The sequence below is a fragment of the Aptenodytes patagonicus genome, chromosome 2 (genome assembly GCF_965638725.1).
Source record: "Aptenodytes patagonicus chromosome 2, bAptPat1.pri.cur, whole genome shotgun sequence".
NCBI lineage: Eukaryota > Metazoa > Chordata > Aves > Sphenisciformes > Spheniscidae > Aptenodytes > Aptenodytes patagonicus.
Genome location: NC_134950.1, coordinates 106,967,273 through 106,983,555, shown reverse-complemented (window position 1 = coordinate 106,983,555; position 16,283 = coordinate 106,967,273). Strand labels below are relative to the sequence as shown.

General features: G+C 39.4%; 1 protein-coding gene across 5 annotated transcripts in view; it reads left to right on the top strand.

Moving 5' to 3' along the window:
* COL15A1 (collagen type XV alpha 1 chain) overlaps nt 1–16,283 on the top strand; it is a 160,331-nt gene that overhangs the window by 121,049 nt on the left and 22,999 nt on the right. For all 5 annotated transcript variants that reach the window (XM_076330685.1, XM_076330686.1, XM_076330684.1 and 2 more), the window contains 9 exons: nt 1,502–1,537; nt 3,132–3,194; nt 4,971–5,048; nt 5,166–5,201; nt 9,857–9,910; nt 9,991–10,050; nt 12,136–12,204; nt 12,576–12,617; nt 15,013–15,058. In XM_076330685.1, coding sequence (XP_076186800.1) covers nt 1,502–1,537; nt 3,132–3,194; nt 4,971–5,048; nt 5,166–5,201; nt 9,857–9,910; nt 9,991–10,050; nt 12,136–12,204; nt 12,576–12,617; nt 15,013–15,058 — 484 coding nt within the window. The remainder of the gene's footprint in view (nt 1–1,501; nt 1,538–3,131; nt 3,195–4,970; nt 5,049–5,165; nt 5,202–9,856; nt 9,911–9,990; nt 10,051–12,135; nt 12,205–12,575; nt 12,618–15,012; nt 15,059–16,283) is intronic.

Here is a 16,283-nt window from a genome sequence, read left to right as displayed (position 1 = left end):
ACAACAATTACAGCTGTGGATGAAAAGCTGGAAATTTCATGAGAGAACAACAGATGTGAAATTTCAGGTTCTATTTTGCAGCTAGGAGTATAGCTGCAAAATAATTCAGTCAAATATTTGAAATTCTGAATGCTTCTTGGTAATGATTTCAAATTCCTAGGACTGGATCCAAAGAGAAATCTACCTTTTCCAGGCTGTGGAGTCTATTCAAACTTGCTTGAAAGTCTACAATATATTGCACTTTGCAAAATTTTAATCGCCGCAAACGAAGCATCTTACTTCACAGCTAGTTTCATTTGTGGACTGTTGTTTGTGTATTTTAGTTTTTCTGTTTTCTTGTTTGTGAGCACAGTTCTCTCCCTCACATTCAATCCCTGATGCAACAAGGAAGACCAGAATGTGTGTACCTGATAACAGAATTTCACTCTACATAGCCATAGTTTGAAAAAAAACACGTATCTTATTAATACAACTGTCCCAAAACAAATATTTACTAAATCTGTCAGTGAACTGGGAAGAAGGGCATTAGCTCCAATAACAGCTTTTAACCTTTATCTGTTAGCCTAACATGCCTCTTTTCCACTTGTCACATGGTAGGACGACATCATATTATTGTGGCTGCATCCAGCTGTGCTTATGGTAAAACAGCTTTCATGGAAGAGTATTTTGATGTGTTTCCTAAAGACCTGATTCTCCTAATCCCTGGACATAATAGGATACCAGGATAGGATGGGCCCTCTTGTGTGAGCTCTGTTACTGCAGGTAGTTGCCGTTCAAGCCTTAGGTGACAGGTTCTCAAAATAACATCGATGAGTGGGCTCATGAGCCCAGCAGAAATCCATTGGTTTGTAGTAGTTGTTAGAGTTACAGTCCCAACAGAAAGAAGTAGGTCCTGTAGCTCGAAGCACAGTTGCAATTGGAAAGGTCTTTGAACGTCGGTCTCTGAGCTCACCCTAGGCAGGAAAGAGGTGCAGCCTCGTAGTGGCTTGGGTAATACGCATCCAGGTGATCTGAACTAGAACTAAAGTGTCTCTCTGCAGATATCACAGTGGAGCAATCTGAAATATGCCCAGTGCAAATCCAAATCCATGTTTCTATTCACAGCCTATTACACACTTAATTTTCTATCCACAGACAACCAGGAGCAAAATGGCAAAGGTGGGAGGGCTACTGTGATCTCTGTGCTGGAATCTGGAAAAGATTCAAAGGAGGCTGAATTATGGTTGCATGCCTTTCATATGTGGAAAATGTCACCTTTCTTCAGCCTTTCCTGGATCTCTGTCCTTTCAGTTTTGGAAAGTAAATGCTAATGTCCCAGAAAAATTTAGAAGCATAGGGTATGGTGGAGTGTTCGCAACTTTACCACTGGCTGAATGAAGTTCTTAATCCAGTTTCAGATCAGCTAATATTCACAAATTATGCAATACATGGAAAATGCATACTCTGTCTTGCAAGTCTGTAATATGTGTTTGTAAGCAGGTGGGTTTTTTGCATTTTGCAGGGGCCAGATGGCAAGCCAGGTCTACCAGGATTTCCTGTAAGTATTATGTTCCTTGGATTTAAATAAGTGTTTTTTGATATAGTTTAATATTTTTAAAAATTATATTGTAGAGAATTTACACAAAGTTTAATAAATTTTCATATGGGAGACTGTAGGTCTTTATGGAATCAACAGCTATGGTAGGAATTAACTCTGCCGGAAGTGAAGTATGCTGTGATACGCACATCTTGTATTTCTGCTTATCTCAGAATCAGTTCTGTAGTTTAAATCTAAATGTAATTGACACTGATGAAAAATTACAACCTAAGGAAAAGACCTATGCCATTTAGGACAAACAAATGGAACAAATGGACTTCTAAAAGTTATCTTCATTCATATATGTAATTGTATTATTCTTTAGGCTGTTTTTGTCACCACTACAGAGTACAGTAAAGCCCTACGAGGTGTACCCTTTTTATTTTATTCTTTAGGAAGCTTTTATTATTTTTTGTAATAACATACCAGTGCCACCATGGAAGCACTGCACAGCCATAGTATCAAAAGGTGCCTTATACTATGCTACTTACCTATTGTGCTCAGACTACCACACTGTATAAACATTATCTGGCTTGTGACTTCATATAGTATTGTTTATGCTATTATATTTATATTCTATATAATGTGATAGAATTATTTTCCCTTGTTATGATTGTTTTACAGTTCAGATGCGTGCATATGGTCTCAGGATCCTTTGTCTATTGCCTGAGAATAACTAAGGAGAAAACTGGGAAAGCTGACAAATGATGTTGACAAAATGCTGGCAAATTGCCCAAAATTCTACAGAAGATTGTTTACTAAGTCCTGGGTATTGTGGACTGCACAGGAAGCCAAAGAAAGGGGTGGAAAACTCCTTAGAAATACTTCTCATATGAAAAAGAGCTGATAACTTTTAGAAAGTGATATAATGAATTCTTAGTCTCTCTGTCATTTACATAATTTCTACAGACATGAAAATACCATTCTTGTTCTTACCTCAGGTCTTTTCTTTATCTCTTCACTAATGCAGAAATCATGTAGACTTGAATTTAGTTCTTGGTGGGTAAAAAAAATGCTTCTGAATGCACTTATAATGGAAGATTGTAAAACAAAATGTGATCTGAGCGGAATGCTTTCACCACAGAACAGATACAGAAATTATCTCATTTTCAAATATATAATCTCTATTTCAGATAAAAATATTTTTTTAAAGTACTGTTAAAAATAGAGCTTCAGGAATTCTGTTGAAAATCAGTCTGGCTGAATGATCGTGGAGGGAGAGAGAATAGAGTAGGGAGGAAATAGAGAATTTTAGGCTGAATTTCCACTCTTATTAATGTTTGCATATTTCTCTTTGTGAATGTGTGCATCAGCTACACTGTGATAAACATCAGGGGTTTTTTGTTTTGTTCTTTTTAACAGATTCTCCCTGTATGATATTTGTTTTAGGGAATACTTTGATTCAGACAGTAATTTAGTCTTGTAAGAGTTCTTAGATTGCAATCAGAGTGATTCAACAAGTTTTCCAGTTATTTAAAATTACATTTAGTAAAATGGCCTAGCTCCATATTCTTAGCAGATCTCACCATGGATTTATATACTTGTTTTTGCTTAGGGCCCTCGGGGACCGAAGGGTGATACGGGTTTGCCTGGATCACAAGGACCCAAAGGCCAACAGGTAAGGGAAAAGTACATGCTGCAAAATGTGTTAGATGAAAAATACTTACTGGCATTAAAAGTTTAATGCATCTAATCTTACTAGGGATTGGGATGTTAACAAGTTCATGTGAAAAATTTACTAAGTGGAAACTGAAAGAGTGCTAAACAAAATACCTTGATATAATAATACTGAGAACTAACGTTCCTGCCCTAGTGTTGAAATTCTGCAGTGCAGTATGCACTTATCAGAATAAGTTTGCATAAACATTAAACATGAGGTGACCTCTTCTTGCAAGTTGATTGTGCTGACACCCTGGGATCCTAACTGAAAGGCCAAATAAAAAAAGATTAATCTTTTCCTCCTCCTTTGGCACAGAGGGCTTTTCCTACAGAATGAAGACTGCAGTTTTCCATTCCCAAAGAAAGCATAAGACTTGGGGAGCTCTCTCCTTAGGATCCTTTCTCTTATTTCTGCACAACAGCGTTTATTTTGTAGCACTTCTGAGAGGTGACTAAGGACTAAGTCTGCTATTTTGTAAATATTGTAGCTATTCTGTTTTTCTTCCCCTTCTCATCCACCTGCAGGAAGCAGGGGAGAGGAACACTTAAGTTATTACAATCTTGGGGATAACAAAAAGAAAAATAAAAACATTTTATGCTTATTTTTTGCACATAGCTGACCTCACTTTCTCACAAGTAATAGGAAGGCTTGGAAATGGTTAATTATGGTTTGAAATGGGATTGTAGATTAACAGCGTCTTCATTGCTCAGAAGGAAACATCTCAGGCCAAAAATACCAGTCCCCTTTTGTCATAAGATTCCTGTTCTTTTATGGAGTACATAAAATGATCAAGCTCAACCTTAAAACCAGTTGGGTGGTTTTTGGTTTGTGTTGTGGGATTTTTTTGTTTGGTTTTTTTTTTTTTTTGGCTTCTGCTGTCCACACTGGAAGGAACTCAAAACTTTGAAGCCATTATATTTTGTACCCACCAATGACATAGTGACATTTCTGAGTCTGTTTCTGAGGTGTGAACACCAGGTTATGCTCAAGAGTGATGAAGTTGGGAACCACAATGAAGCTGCACAGACACCTAGGAGCATTTTTAAGGATCATGAGATGCTTCTGTTGCAACCTCAGGTCCATAAAATCTCACAGAAGATAAAGTCAGTGAAGCCAAGACTTAGGGAGACTCCAGAGTATCCAAAGTATCCTCAGGGAGACTCCAAAGACTCCAAAGATTTAAGAACCTGCAAGAGGAACTGAGTTATAGCACTTCCTGCTCAGTGGAAGTGCCATAACCTGGACTGTCATTTTAATCAGCAATGCAATTGTTTGTTAGTTTCAAGCCAGATTTCTTCCATCAGAGATCTTAGGAAAGCTATTGTACCAAGCTGCCTGAGCTAGGAGGAGGAAAGTTACAGCTGAAAGATCCAGGGTGGGAACCATGCGCTGGCACGGGGGAATGATAATTCATGGTTGTGGTGCCGTTATTCAATGGAATTACTCCTTGAAGAAGTGGAATGCAGAGGGTCATTTTTTTAAAAAAATAAGTACTTATTCATGTCAGAGAGATTTACAGGAGCGGGATGTTTTTAGTGTACTTTATTATGTTTTAAGAAAGATCAGCCCTTTTCTCACCCAGAATCAAGCTTCACCCTATTCACATTGATATCACTTTATGTTTTATATCACAGCATGATTAATCTGTCATGCTTCAAACAGCAGTAATGCTGCTTTGACTTCTGATTCATTGAGAACTGCTTTGTAAACACTATAAAATTACTTTGATTGCAGGGTGAAAAGGGAGAACCAGGTGCCATCATTGCTGCTGATGGATCTTTAACTGAATTACTAGGAAGAAAAGGGGAGAAGGTGAGTTAATACTGTGTTGTGTTCCTCCAGAATGTTTGGTGGCCTTGTTACCAGCCACCTCTGCTAGATGCTGCAGGAGTTCTCCTTGTCATTGCTCTATGTGTCTGTCCTCAACAGGGTGAAGCTGGAGTGTTGGGACCAGTGGGACCAATGGTAAGACATTTCCAAAGATGAGTGCATTCTTTTTTTTATTTTGCTTTGGTTTTACAGGTAATAGTAAGTGTAAAGGTGGTTTGTTTTAGCTTTTCATTCCTTCTGAGTAGGGATGATAAGGAGTATTCATGCTTCAGGATGATCAGTGTCCTTCAGAAAAGAATGTGGTTGTTACATATGTGGTGCTGTAAACTACTGACTTGATTCAGAATTTAAATTCTGGTAGCACAAATGTATCCATTACTATCTAAACAGACAGTGAAATATCATCAGAGCTAGAAATTTACATAACTTATGACTCTGAGTGAACTAGGTTTGTTTAGCCCTGAAGATAAAAGGCTGAGAGGAGCTCTAATTGCTCCCTGCCGCTGCCTGAAAGGGAATTGCAGAACAGACAAAGTCAGGTCCTTCTCAGAGGTGCACAGGAAAAAGACAAGTGCCAATGATCGCAAGTTCCAGCAAGGGAAATTCCGATTAGATATAAAGAAAAAAATTCACAGTAAAAGTGGTTAAACACAGAAATAGGTGCTCAGAAAGATGGTGGATTGTGGAACAAGGTGCTGAGCGGCATGACCTAACCTGGAAGTTTGTCTTGCTTTGAGCAAGAGGTTGTACTAGATGATCTCTAAAGGTCCCTTCCAATCTAAATTATTCTCTATTTCTATGATTTGCATTAAAACAACTGATTACATCAGGCTCAATTTCTGTCAGTGCCAATAATTTGCAACTGCCTTGGATTCTGAGGAAGCTGCAAATCAGGCAGTAGAGTCAGACCATTTACCAAAATCAGGATTTAGAGGCCTTCTTTCAGGTACTTGGCCTGATATTTTTAATTGGACACAGAATGTTGTATGAAAGCACAAGAAATTAGTTATAAAATAAAAACAGTTGCCCAGACTCAGTTGTGTTAGAGCAGGAATTAATTTCTTCTTGTCTAGTATTCCAAAGATCAAGGATATCGAGTGTTTCTTTGCTTCTGCTTTTGATGTAGCCTGGTCTCTGTTGTGCCTAAGTGAATGTTAGTAGGTGTTGTCATTTCTGCGCACCAAGGTGTGTAGGAGATTTTACCATTAGTTTCTGTGGTCTTTTAAAGGGGCTAACTGGGTGTGCTGAGTAACTGCTTTCTTAATTACCGTGTATCAGTATACCTTGAGGGGGCTACCCTAACTCACCAGAAGGGGACTTCCTTTTCTCCTCCTTGTATGACTGCAAGATGAGTCTATCCTTTCACCTCGACATAAAATCATAGAATAATTTAGAATGGAAGTTAACTTCAGAGATCATGTCCACACCACTGCCCAAAGCAGTTCTATTTAGCTCAGGGACTTGCCCAGTCAAGTCTTCAACATCTCTTAGGATAGAGATTCCACAGCTTCTCTGGGCAGCGCATTCCAGTATTTGACAACCTTCTGGGTAAAAAAAAGTTTTTTCCTTATATTTATTTGGAATTTCTCATGTTCTATCTTGTGTTCATTGCCTCTCATCCTGTTGCTGTGCACCATTCAGGACATGTCCTTTTCCTATCAGCCCGAAACTCTGTGTTTACACCTCCTTTTGTACTGCCATGAGATGCTTCATACAGTTCAGCATGCAGACAAGGCCATTCAGAGGAAGTTCTTGCCAGCACTGGTGCGAGTGATTACGCTGCAGGAGAATTTGGCAGACAGAACCTGTCTCAAGACTTTGCTCAGCCAGTTCCTCTTCTTAGTGCAGAACTCTAGTTTGATCATCGCTGCTAATGGGGATGATTCATTTTGGTGTTGTCCCATAGAAAAAATCCCTTTGTAGTCAGTGGGAGTCCTGTGCAGCAAAAATATACAGACCTCAGAGTGCTGGGCCAGAGTCTCTGTGGCATAACTTCTCAAAGTTTTCATTACGATGGTTCTGTTCCACTTTGCACAAAGTAAAACTCTGGCCCAGGAACAGCTTTGAGGTAGCTGGCAACTCTGATCGTTCCTCTGTGCTGTTAGGGCACAATGAACTCATACACAGGTCTCCAGAATTTAAAAAAAAATTCCTTACTCATTGCTCCCCTCCATTTCGAGACTTCAGCTGGACAGAAGAGAGGATCACAGGAGCTTGGAGCCCAAGGAGCTACAGAGAAGTAGTGGTTTGGCAGATGAGAGCTAGGGATAGTCAGGAGGTTAGTACTGTTATTAGAAAAAGCAGAAGAGACAGACTGAATCCAACCTCCTGCCACAGGGGAAACGAGAATCTTCTACCTGCTCGATTATGCTGTTCACTGTCAGGGAAGCAGAACGCTGCACATTACTGAATAGGAGCCCTTAGTAAGAACCACAGTGTCAGTCTGCCCAAATTGACTCTCTGCTGTTGTAAATGAAATTTCCTTTTCTGGTGAGCAGTCTCCTGTGGCCTCCTCACTTCCTTCTTTTACTTCTAGCTGTGACTGCTGGCTTCTGTCTCAGGGAGTTGCTAACATCTGTCAGGAGTGGGCTGGTACTTTGACAGCAGAACTAGTAAAGGTGGCTCCAGCATGGTCAACTCTCACGTTGTTGATGTTTATTTAAAGTCCCAGTTAAAGCATGAGATCCAGACACTTCTCTTTATTTAAACTAATGAAGAAGTCTGTTTCTAATCATCTTCATTGCTCAGTGAAGCTCAGATTTGCATATTCTTCAAAAGCTCAAATACCGGAAAGTGAAATAGCAAAATATACCCCACAACATTCTGGATTTCTTTTTTTTCAATCCCCATTATTGGATATGGTAGCACGGAAAGGTGAGTTGAATCATTTTGAAAGCTTGGGGGCACAATATTGAATTTCACATCTGCCAGAGTCCACCAGCAATCTATTGCCTGCTTTAGACACAGGCATTAGCTTTGATCATATGGGCAGAAATTACCTTCAAACAGGAAATGAAATAGAAATTTAATAAAGGTCCTACCATCTTCAAAGAGTTTCAGCTGCCATTAGTGAGCTTTAAACTCTGATTACAATGGTGATCTTATGAATCAATATGTTCACATTAACTATTTCTTAATTTCATCTGTAATCCAGTCTTCAGTCTTGGCATGATAAAAATTACAACAATTAATCCATGAATTTCAGCTTGATGCTGAGATAAATCATCTCATCATCATCAGATAAATTTTCCATGAATGCACATCACTTTTCAATGAAATGATATTACATAAAGGCAAGGACAAACACTTGCCAGTTTCAAAAAAAAAAAGGTGTTGTTAATTGAAAAGTCTATCAATATGGCAATAGTTTAATTCATAAAATGGATTGGTAAGAGACTGGTATTTGAATCCAGATGGTATTCCCATGTCAATATTCTGCTGATCAGATGAGATGCAAAACTCTGAGTATGCAAATCATCCAAGTATAAACATCAGGCTATTTCTTGCAACCTTTCTAGCTCTTCACTTGCTCGTGCTCCCTCTATGCCTTGAACTGAGAGATAATATGGCAACAGAACTGTACTATAAATAAGGAGACTCAGTTCTGCCACAGGCTTGCTTCCTTCTTAGTTTCCGCTTTCCTTAATAATCAAGAGCAAATGAGTGGCAAGATGGGGATTTCCTCTTGGTTTTGGTTGTTTGCTAGTTATCCTTTGAAGTAGCAGTCACAATGCCAACAAATGTTTGTTACCGTTAAAGTGATGTGCTGAAATTGTCGTAAGCAGTGCAATAGCCAATGTCTTTCTTCCATCAGCATAGGTCTTTGTTAACCACCATATTGCGGGTAGCAATAGAAAGTCTGTTACAATAATCACACTGAAAGTACTGTGATTTCTCGGGATCAAACACATCAGTTGTCACCTATAAGTGGTATCTGCATGAGATCTATAGACAGAGATTATTTAACCAATAATGCAAGAAGGGGTATCTTAGCATTTCACCAGACTGAAAAAAAGGAAATGAAACCAGAAAGGTTGATACATATGTGAAGAGATTGTCTAGACCCTTGTGGTTTTGTTGAGTTTCAGGAAGCTGACAGCAGATGAAAGTTTGTGGTATCCTCAGGTTTACTGCTTTTTGTTGATCACTTGCTGGCTGCCTAGAAGTTGCATGTTTGCAAATGCCCAATCATAGATCATCCATAGTCCTGGACCACTTTTCCCGGGCAGCCTGCTTGCCCTTTCTTTTTGCAGTCACTTGTATCAATTCATGAGGCCTTATGGGTCAGTCACTCTTGTATAAAGAAGGATCTGTTCTGTTTCAACTATCAGCCCCATAAATCTACGTACCCAGGCTGGCAAGAGGCATGTAGAAGCCTGGCACTATATGAATTCTCAGGCTGATCCACAGACATTTCCTCATAGGGTCTGATTCAAAAATAATTAGAAAAACAAAGCAAACAAAAAGGAAATGCACAAAGCGTACACCACTAACTGCCACTTTTCTACTGACTGATACATCTAGTTTTCCTTCGATACATGGTGATTCAGTTTTGACTTGCACACCCTACAAATGGCTGAGAATTCAGACTTCATTTCAGATAACCAGTCTTTTCCAAGCCAGAGTTGACTGTTACATGCAGGCCTCAGCTTCTGAGATCACTCAGCAGACAATCATAGACTGATTTTTATCACAAATATAAAACTATGCCTCTTATTCTAAATAATCAAATATATGTCAAAGGTAACGTTCCATATATTCTCCATAATCACATTTTTTTTTTTGTCCAGGGACCAATAGGACCTACTGGACCTAAAGGAGAACTTGGTTTCCCAGGACGGCCAGTATGTATTATGCTCTCAAGTGGAATAAAAATAGAAGAGCTTGCTTCTGACACATACTACACTATTTCTATTTATTTCAGGGCCGCCCAGGACTGAATGGACTGAGAGGTGTGAAAGGTGATCGAGGCGAAGCGTTTAATGTAAGTTCTTTTCTATTGCAATTAGTTGAAAAAAAATCCTGTTAAAATCTTAAGTCAAATCTGATTTATGTGAATTCCTTTAAAATGATGACAGGATTGAAAACCTGAAATGATCTAGAAATAATTATATGTTTCTGCTACTTTTCCTATCTGGTAACAATCATTGAAAAGTCAACTTCTGAGTCCATCTGGACAGTTCTTGCAGATACACATAGTTGTATCAGCTCCCAAGTGTAACAGTTGTATGTGTGATTCACTGTTGGCATAGCTGGATCAAATAGTAAATGATCTGGGATTGCCAATTCTTTCCATACATCAAAGACTTCCTGATCCAGGCCATCAATATGACTGCTCATGGTGTGAAGGTACTCCCATAGGCTCTTAGCTGTCTAGCACAGGTACAAACAGCACTTGAGCATATTACAGTGAAGTGGCATCTACTCTACTAACAAGGAGATACTTGCTAATACCTACTACCTGCTTTAGTTGCCATGTAAACGTATCCAGAATAATGACCACTGCATAGATGATAGCATATCCATGCCCACCTACAACCTGTTATTACGGAATTACAAGTGATGAACCAAAGTCCTGGTGCTGCAACTCTGTTCTTATGAAGAGACTTCACACAAGTGGTCTCATGGCAAACAGGAAGACTGGACTACACAACAGTAAACACTGCTGAGCATAAGCAGTAAGTTTCACAATAGCAGAGTAATTTGTGTGGCTGTTTTGATGTCATGGGGCAATCTGTGCTAGAAAAATTGGTACCCATACCACAACAGCAGCTAATCATCTGCATCAGAGATATGCTAAAAAAAAAAAAAAAAAAAAAAAAAAGGCAAGGGTATTTTACTGTGTTAGCATAGAAATCATAAACTAGGGAACAGCTAGGCATCAGAAGAGGTGATCTAGTCAATCTCACTGTATTTCAGTAGAGCACTTTTTGTAAATGAATTCTGTTGTACGAGTCCTATGGTTCTACTTTGTTTAAAAGAAAAAAAAATATACATGGCACACAAACTGCAAAACACAAGTATATTGTCTATCTGGACATAAATACAAGTGAGATGATGATACTGCTTTGTCCGACTAACAGGGAGACTGAGAATTGGTAAGTATCTAGGTATCTTCACAGAAAGAAAAGACCAGGTGCTAAAGGTTGCTTACACCTCTAGAGAAAGGTGTAAATAGAAATTTAGTTGCTGGAAGGTGAAACCAGACAAATTAGACAAATTCTAATTGGAAGAAAATGATAGAAAAGATGACTAGCCACCAGCAGAAAATATTAAAGTAGATTTTCCATTCCTCCATATATTCAAACAGTGTCAAGGTTCATTTTCTAGATTGTCTGCCTTAACCAAACAAAAACTGTTAAAGCAAGTATAACTAGATGAAGTACATCAGGCTGGGAGATTAACGCAAACAAGCAAACAAAACAGGATACATGTTCTAATAGTCCTTCCTGGAGTGCTCAGGGGAGATAAAATCTAATGGATCTCTAATTACTGATGAGATGACATGTATCACCTCACAGGAGCTTGCATTGATGTGGAGTGAAAGATGGACCTGGCGTGGTGCCAGATTTTTAAATGACACAGTAAAGAGTTGGCATATTTTTTTGTAAAGGGCAGTCACGCCTCCAGTCTAGCAGGGTTCCTTGAAGGTGCTAATTAGCATGTAGTTATCTGACTGGCACTTGAAAGTATATGAATCTCGGCAGTCTTGAGAATCCAAGACCAGTCTCGGATACCTAATTTTCCTTGGATGAGAGATCCACTGCCTTTAATTTAGTTTCAATTTTTACTGTTTTGGGGTTTCCGGTTTGGGGTGTGGTTTTTTTTTCCCCTGGAAACAACAATCTTAGACCATTTTGTTCTCCACAGAGTGCTTTAGGTTAAATATCAAAATTCACCTGACGGGTTGGTCCCTGTAACTGAATGCTCAGTCTCCCCTCAAGCCATTTAACACAAAACTTCTTGGTTAAATGGGGCCCTCTGAGCCCCTTGGCCTTCCTTCTGTAGTCTCAGTTGTATTGCATATGAAAAGATCTAATATCTTCCTCCTTTCACTTTCTCTTACCAGGGCCTTCCTGGCTTGCCTGGACCCCCAGGGCCCCCTGGACCTCCAGGACGTATAGTTTATATCAAAGGAGTAAGTACAACTGGGGATCAGTTGCTGGTCTATCTCTGTAGCAGAAATGTTCTGCTCTAGAAACAGTTTGCAAAGGGAAACATCAAAACTTGTTTCAGGCAACACAGTTTACAGTGGGTGACCTTGCCTGTGTGCATAGGAAAAAATCTCTTAACCAGAGCCACTGTCATGTAAGAGTTTTGCCGCCCCACACACAGAGTGGGACCTGCTGACAGACCTGTGAGAGCTCAGCAAGCTGGGCTCTCTGCTTGGGAGGTGCTGATTTTTGTTTCCAGGCTTTTCCCCGTCACGTCTATTAGATCTACTTGGTGTGTTATCTGCTGTATTACACCTATGTTCATTAAAATAATTTCCCTTCCTGTTTTCAATAGACAGTTTTCCCAGTCTCTCCCAGACCTCATTGCAAAATGCCAGTAAGTCACACACAGAATCTGCTCTTAGCAAAATGCATGGCCATGACAGTACATAACCGAAGTAGCTATATATGTAACCACGGTAGCTTTGCAGCTTTTCTCCCCCTGCCTTCTGCTTTGCACCAGAGATGTGTTTTACCTAGTCTTCAAGATAACAGATTTTCAAGTGTTTAGATACCCAAAATTAGCCATATATAAAATATATAACAGAACTAGAAACACTAGAACCTTTTGCTTAAAGCACTTTGATTACTTGGTTGTCCTAACACTTTTAATGCCTTTCAAAGCCCGTTTTTCCATAGTTTAAGAGTTGCTTTGGGGAGCTGAATGTTTATACATACATGTACACACATTTTTCAGATGTATATATAAATACTGGCTCCATGTTGTTATGTCTTTAGCCGTTTTCAATTTCCCTGTCCAAAATAAGACTTGTTATGTATTTCATTGTGGCATGAAAGGTGCATCAGAAAAGAAAGATCATGTTCTTTATTTGACCTTCAAATGCAGTCCATTCACATATAAACATTTAGTATCTCAAGAATGGCAGGAGGTGAAGCTCTGCCCCTGCTTTCCAAAGGGAATGACAAAGCCCCCACTACCTTCAAAGGACCTGCAATTTTACACATAGTGTCAAAAGAAAGGAGGTGGAGTTTATATTTTCAGAACACCCTGATGCAATTTTTGTTTAATGAATCATGGAAATTACATCCTACAATGAACTGTGAACAGAGTTCAGTCCTGGAAGAACTTTCCCTAGGGCAATATTGTACTGTTAAGCCGTGGGTTATGTACTTGGAAAGGATTCTGTCTTTGAGAGCCACAGTTCTCCCCTGAATAGTGTGGTGTGTAGCGTGGCTGTTCTACTTTTCTGTTAGACAGTATAGCTCAAAATAGTATTGTGCCCCCTCCTCCAATTTCCATTCCAGTTCTTTTTCACTCATTTCAGAGAAGCAGCTCTTGACTTACACCATACTAGATACATTGATACTCATCATCACTCTACCCTTACTGCTGAAGAAAGATGTATGCCAGCTTATGGATCTTGCTGTTAATTAATGATAAATAGTCCTTACTCTATGGTAATTCGACATTTCTACGGTTTTGGCCTACCACCTCCAGGCACCATCTTTTTACCTCTTTGAATTTCTCCCTTAAATCTTCCCATTCCCACAGTATAACATTCTTGTATGTTAATCACGTATGTCCATAATCACATATGGATTAGTCAGCCTCGCCTCTGAAACCTGACTGGACAAAGCCCTGAGCAACCTGATGTAGTTGATCCTGCTTTGGGCTAGACAATCTCCAGAGATGCCTTCCAACTTCAGCTGTCCTATGATTCTCTGTGGAATGATTCAAACAATACAAGCCTATTTTAGCTGAACTTCAGATAATAACAAAAAGTCACTTTTCAAGAAGGTTACAATCAGTGAATAATAGCAGTAACTTTTATGTGCACAAGTAATAGAAACCTGTACTTACAAACACCTCTTTGTGCATCTGAGTATGCTGGATAGATTTGTCCTACATTTGTGAATAATCTCCTAAACCTATCCGAGTTTGTAGATAAGAAGTCTGCTGTACATGCCTACATAAATGAATATCGATAAAGAACTACAGACTGAACCCCACAAGTTTTCCTCATGTGAACTGAACTTCTGAAGTTAATGGAGCTATCCATGTGAGTAAGACTTCTAAGAGCTAACACTGCAGGATTAGCCAGATGCAGCACCTTCAATTTTTTTTCATACGCTTGCTTAGATTCATATAAATAGTACTAGCTAGTACTAAGATCTGTCCATTTCCAAGCACTGTGCCACATTTTAATTCCTGCACTGTCCCTATTTTGAAGACAGGCAGTAGAGGTAAGTAGCATGCCCACTGTTACAGGTGGCTGGTGTCAGAACAGGATAGACTAGAATAGCTTCTGCCTCCCAGTTGTGGTCTCGCTGCATCTGGAGCATAGTTCAACATCAGACGGTAGGCATAGCCATGATCTGATGATAAATTTACAAACACATTCTGTTATCTTACAGTCAAAAATCAAATCCTGATTTCAAATGTAGTGATGTAAATTCAGAATTGTTCTTGGAGAATGAGTTTTCTGATGCTTCACTGGCATGACTGAGAGTAGGATTTGCTGATGCCTCCAAAATGCATGTTATTACCCTCTTGCTGAAAGCATGTTGCATGTTAAAGAGAGCACAATCCTGAAAAAAGCCTGATCAGCTAATACTCAGACCTTGTCAAACTGGAGATAATCCCAGAGTGTTGTTATAATATTTACTGTGATAGTATGCAAATTTTCCAGGCTTTCCAGTCACACCAAGTAATGCGCTTCCATTGGGTAATGTGTGTGGATAATTTTTAATACATCTCTTTTTGTCTGTAGGTGAGCACTCCTTACCCTGGAAACCAAGAAGCTCTTAATGTCCATGGTGAGTAATTCTTTTCTTGTACTTTGGTTTAAATAAGCTTTTTTTTTTTTTCTTTTTTTCTTAGTTAAGCTCTTTTTGCTTTTTCTTGACTATTGCATAACTGGGTTTATGGAGAAAAAAAAAGAAAAAAAAAAAAAAAGGTGGTCTCTCTTCTTTTTCTGGTGAAACTGTAAGATCATATCTTGGTCCAGTCTCCACATGTAGGCCAAAGAATAAATGAGCCTAGGTCTGCACTTTGAAGACTAAGATTTATAAATTGAGCAGTGCAACACAGTTTCTGCAAGATCTAATCTTAGAAGTCCCCTCTTGGAGCAGAGGTGCCACACATGGCTGTGCCAAATCATTACTCTCTGCTCTGGCAACGCTCCTAAGATGCAAATTCTAAAGTCCACCTGATACTACATCCCACCAAACAACCAGGTGGTCTCATTCCTCCAGTGTTTGACTGATGGTGTCAAATCCACTTCCCTTCTCTGAGTGACTGATACCAAAAAACCTGAGCTTGTAAATCAGATCTCCCATCCTTTTGCTTGAAAGAAAATTATCACAGGCAAGGTCAACACCTACTGGCTGCTGGAGTCCCAGAGAATATTGCTGAGGGAAAGAAACAAGCTATTAACAGTTATTTCTGTGAGGGGGGCTGAACTTTCTGGTGGTGGAAGAAATGTTTCTCATGCCCTCCTTCACTAGGAAGGTGAGGCCTGTTGAAAAGAAAGTAATTTCTGGGGTTTGGGAGTAGCTAGGACAAAAACCTGACAAGCAGACAAAGAAGGAAGTAAGACTAATGGGGAAGGAGGATGAGAAACTCCACACATGAGGACCCTGGGGAAATTGTCACAAGGCTGGAGAAGTTTTGTTAGTTTTCACTCCTTTTAATGGAAGGGGGCTTCAGGACAATAGAGGGTCAAACTTGTGGGGTACAATGATCCCCTGAGCTTTCTTTCTGAATCCTTACTGCTGAATGACTGACTCACCTCTTACAAGTGAAAGTCTAAGTCTTGTGCTTGGCAAACTGTCCACATTTCTTCAGGGCTATGTCCACAGAATTAAGTCCATAGAGCCTAGGCTGTCCAGTGCTGCTCCTAAATTCAAAGACTCCAAATTGCTTGTCTACCCCTGCACACAGGGACTCCAAAAGATTTCTCTGTTCATGTTTTTAACAAAGAATCCATGATCTAACAGAATAAATGCCCACAGAGAGCCCAAAGTTCTTGGTTCAAGGCAT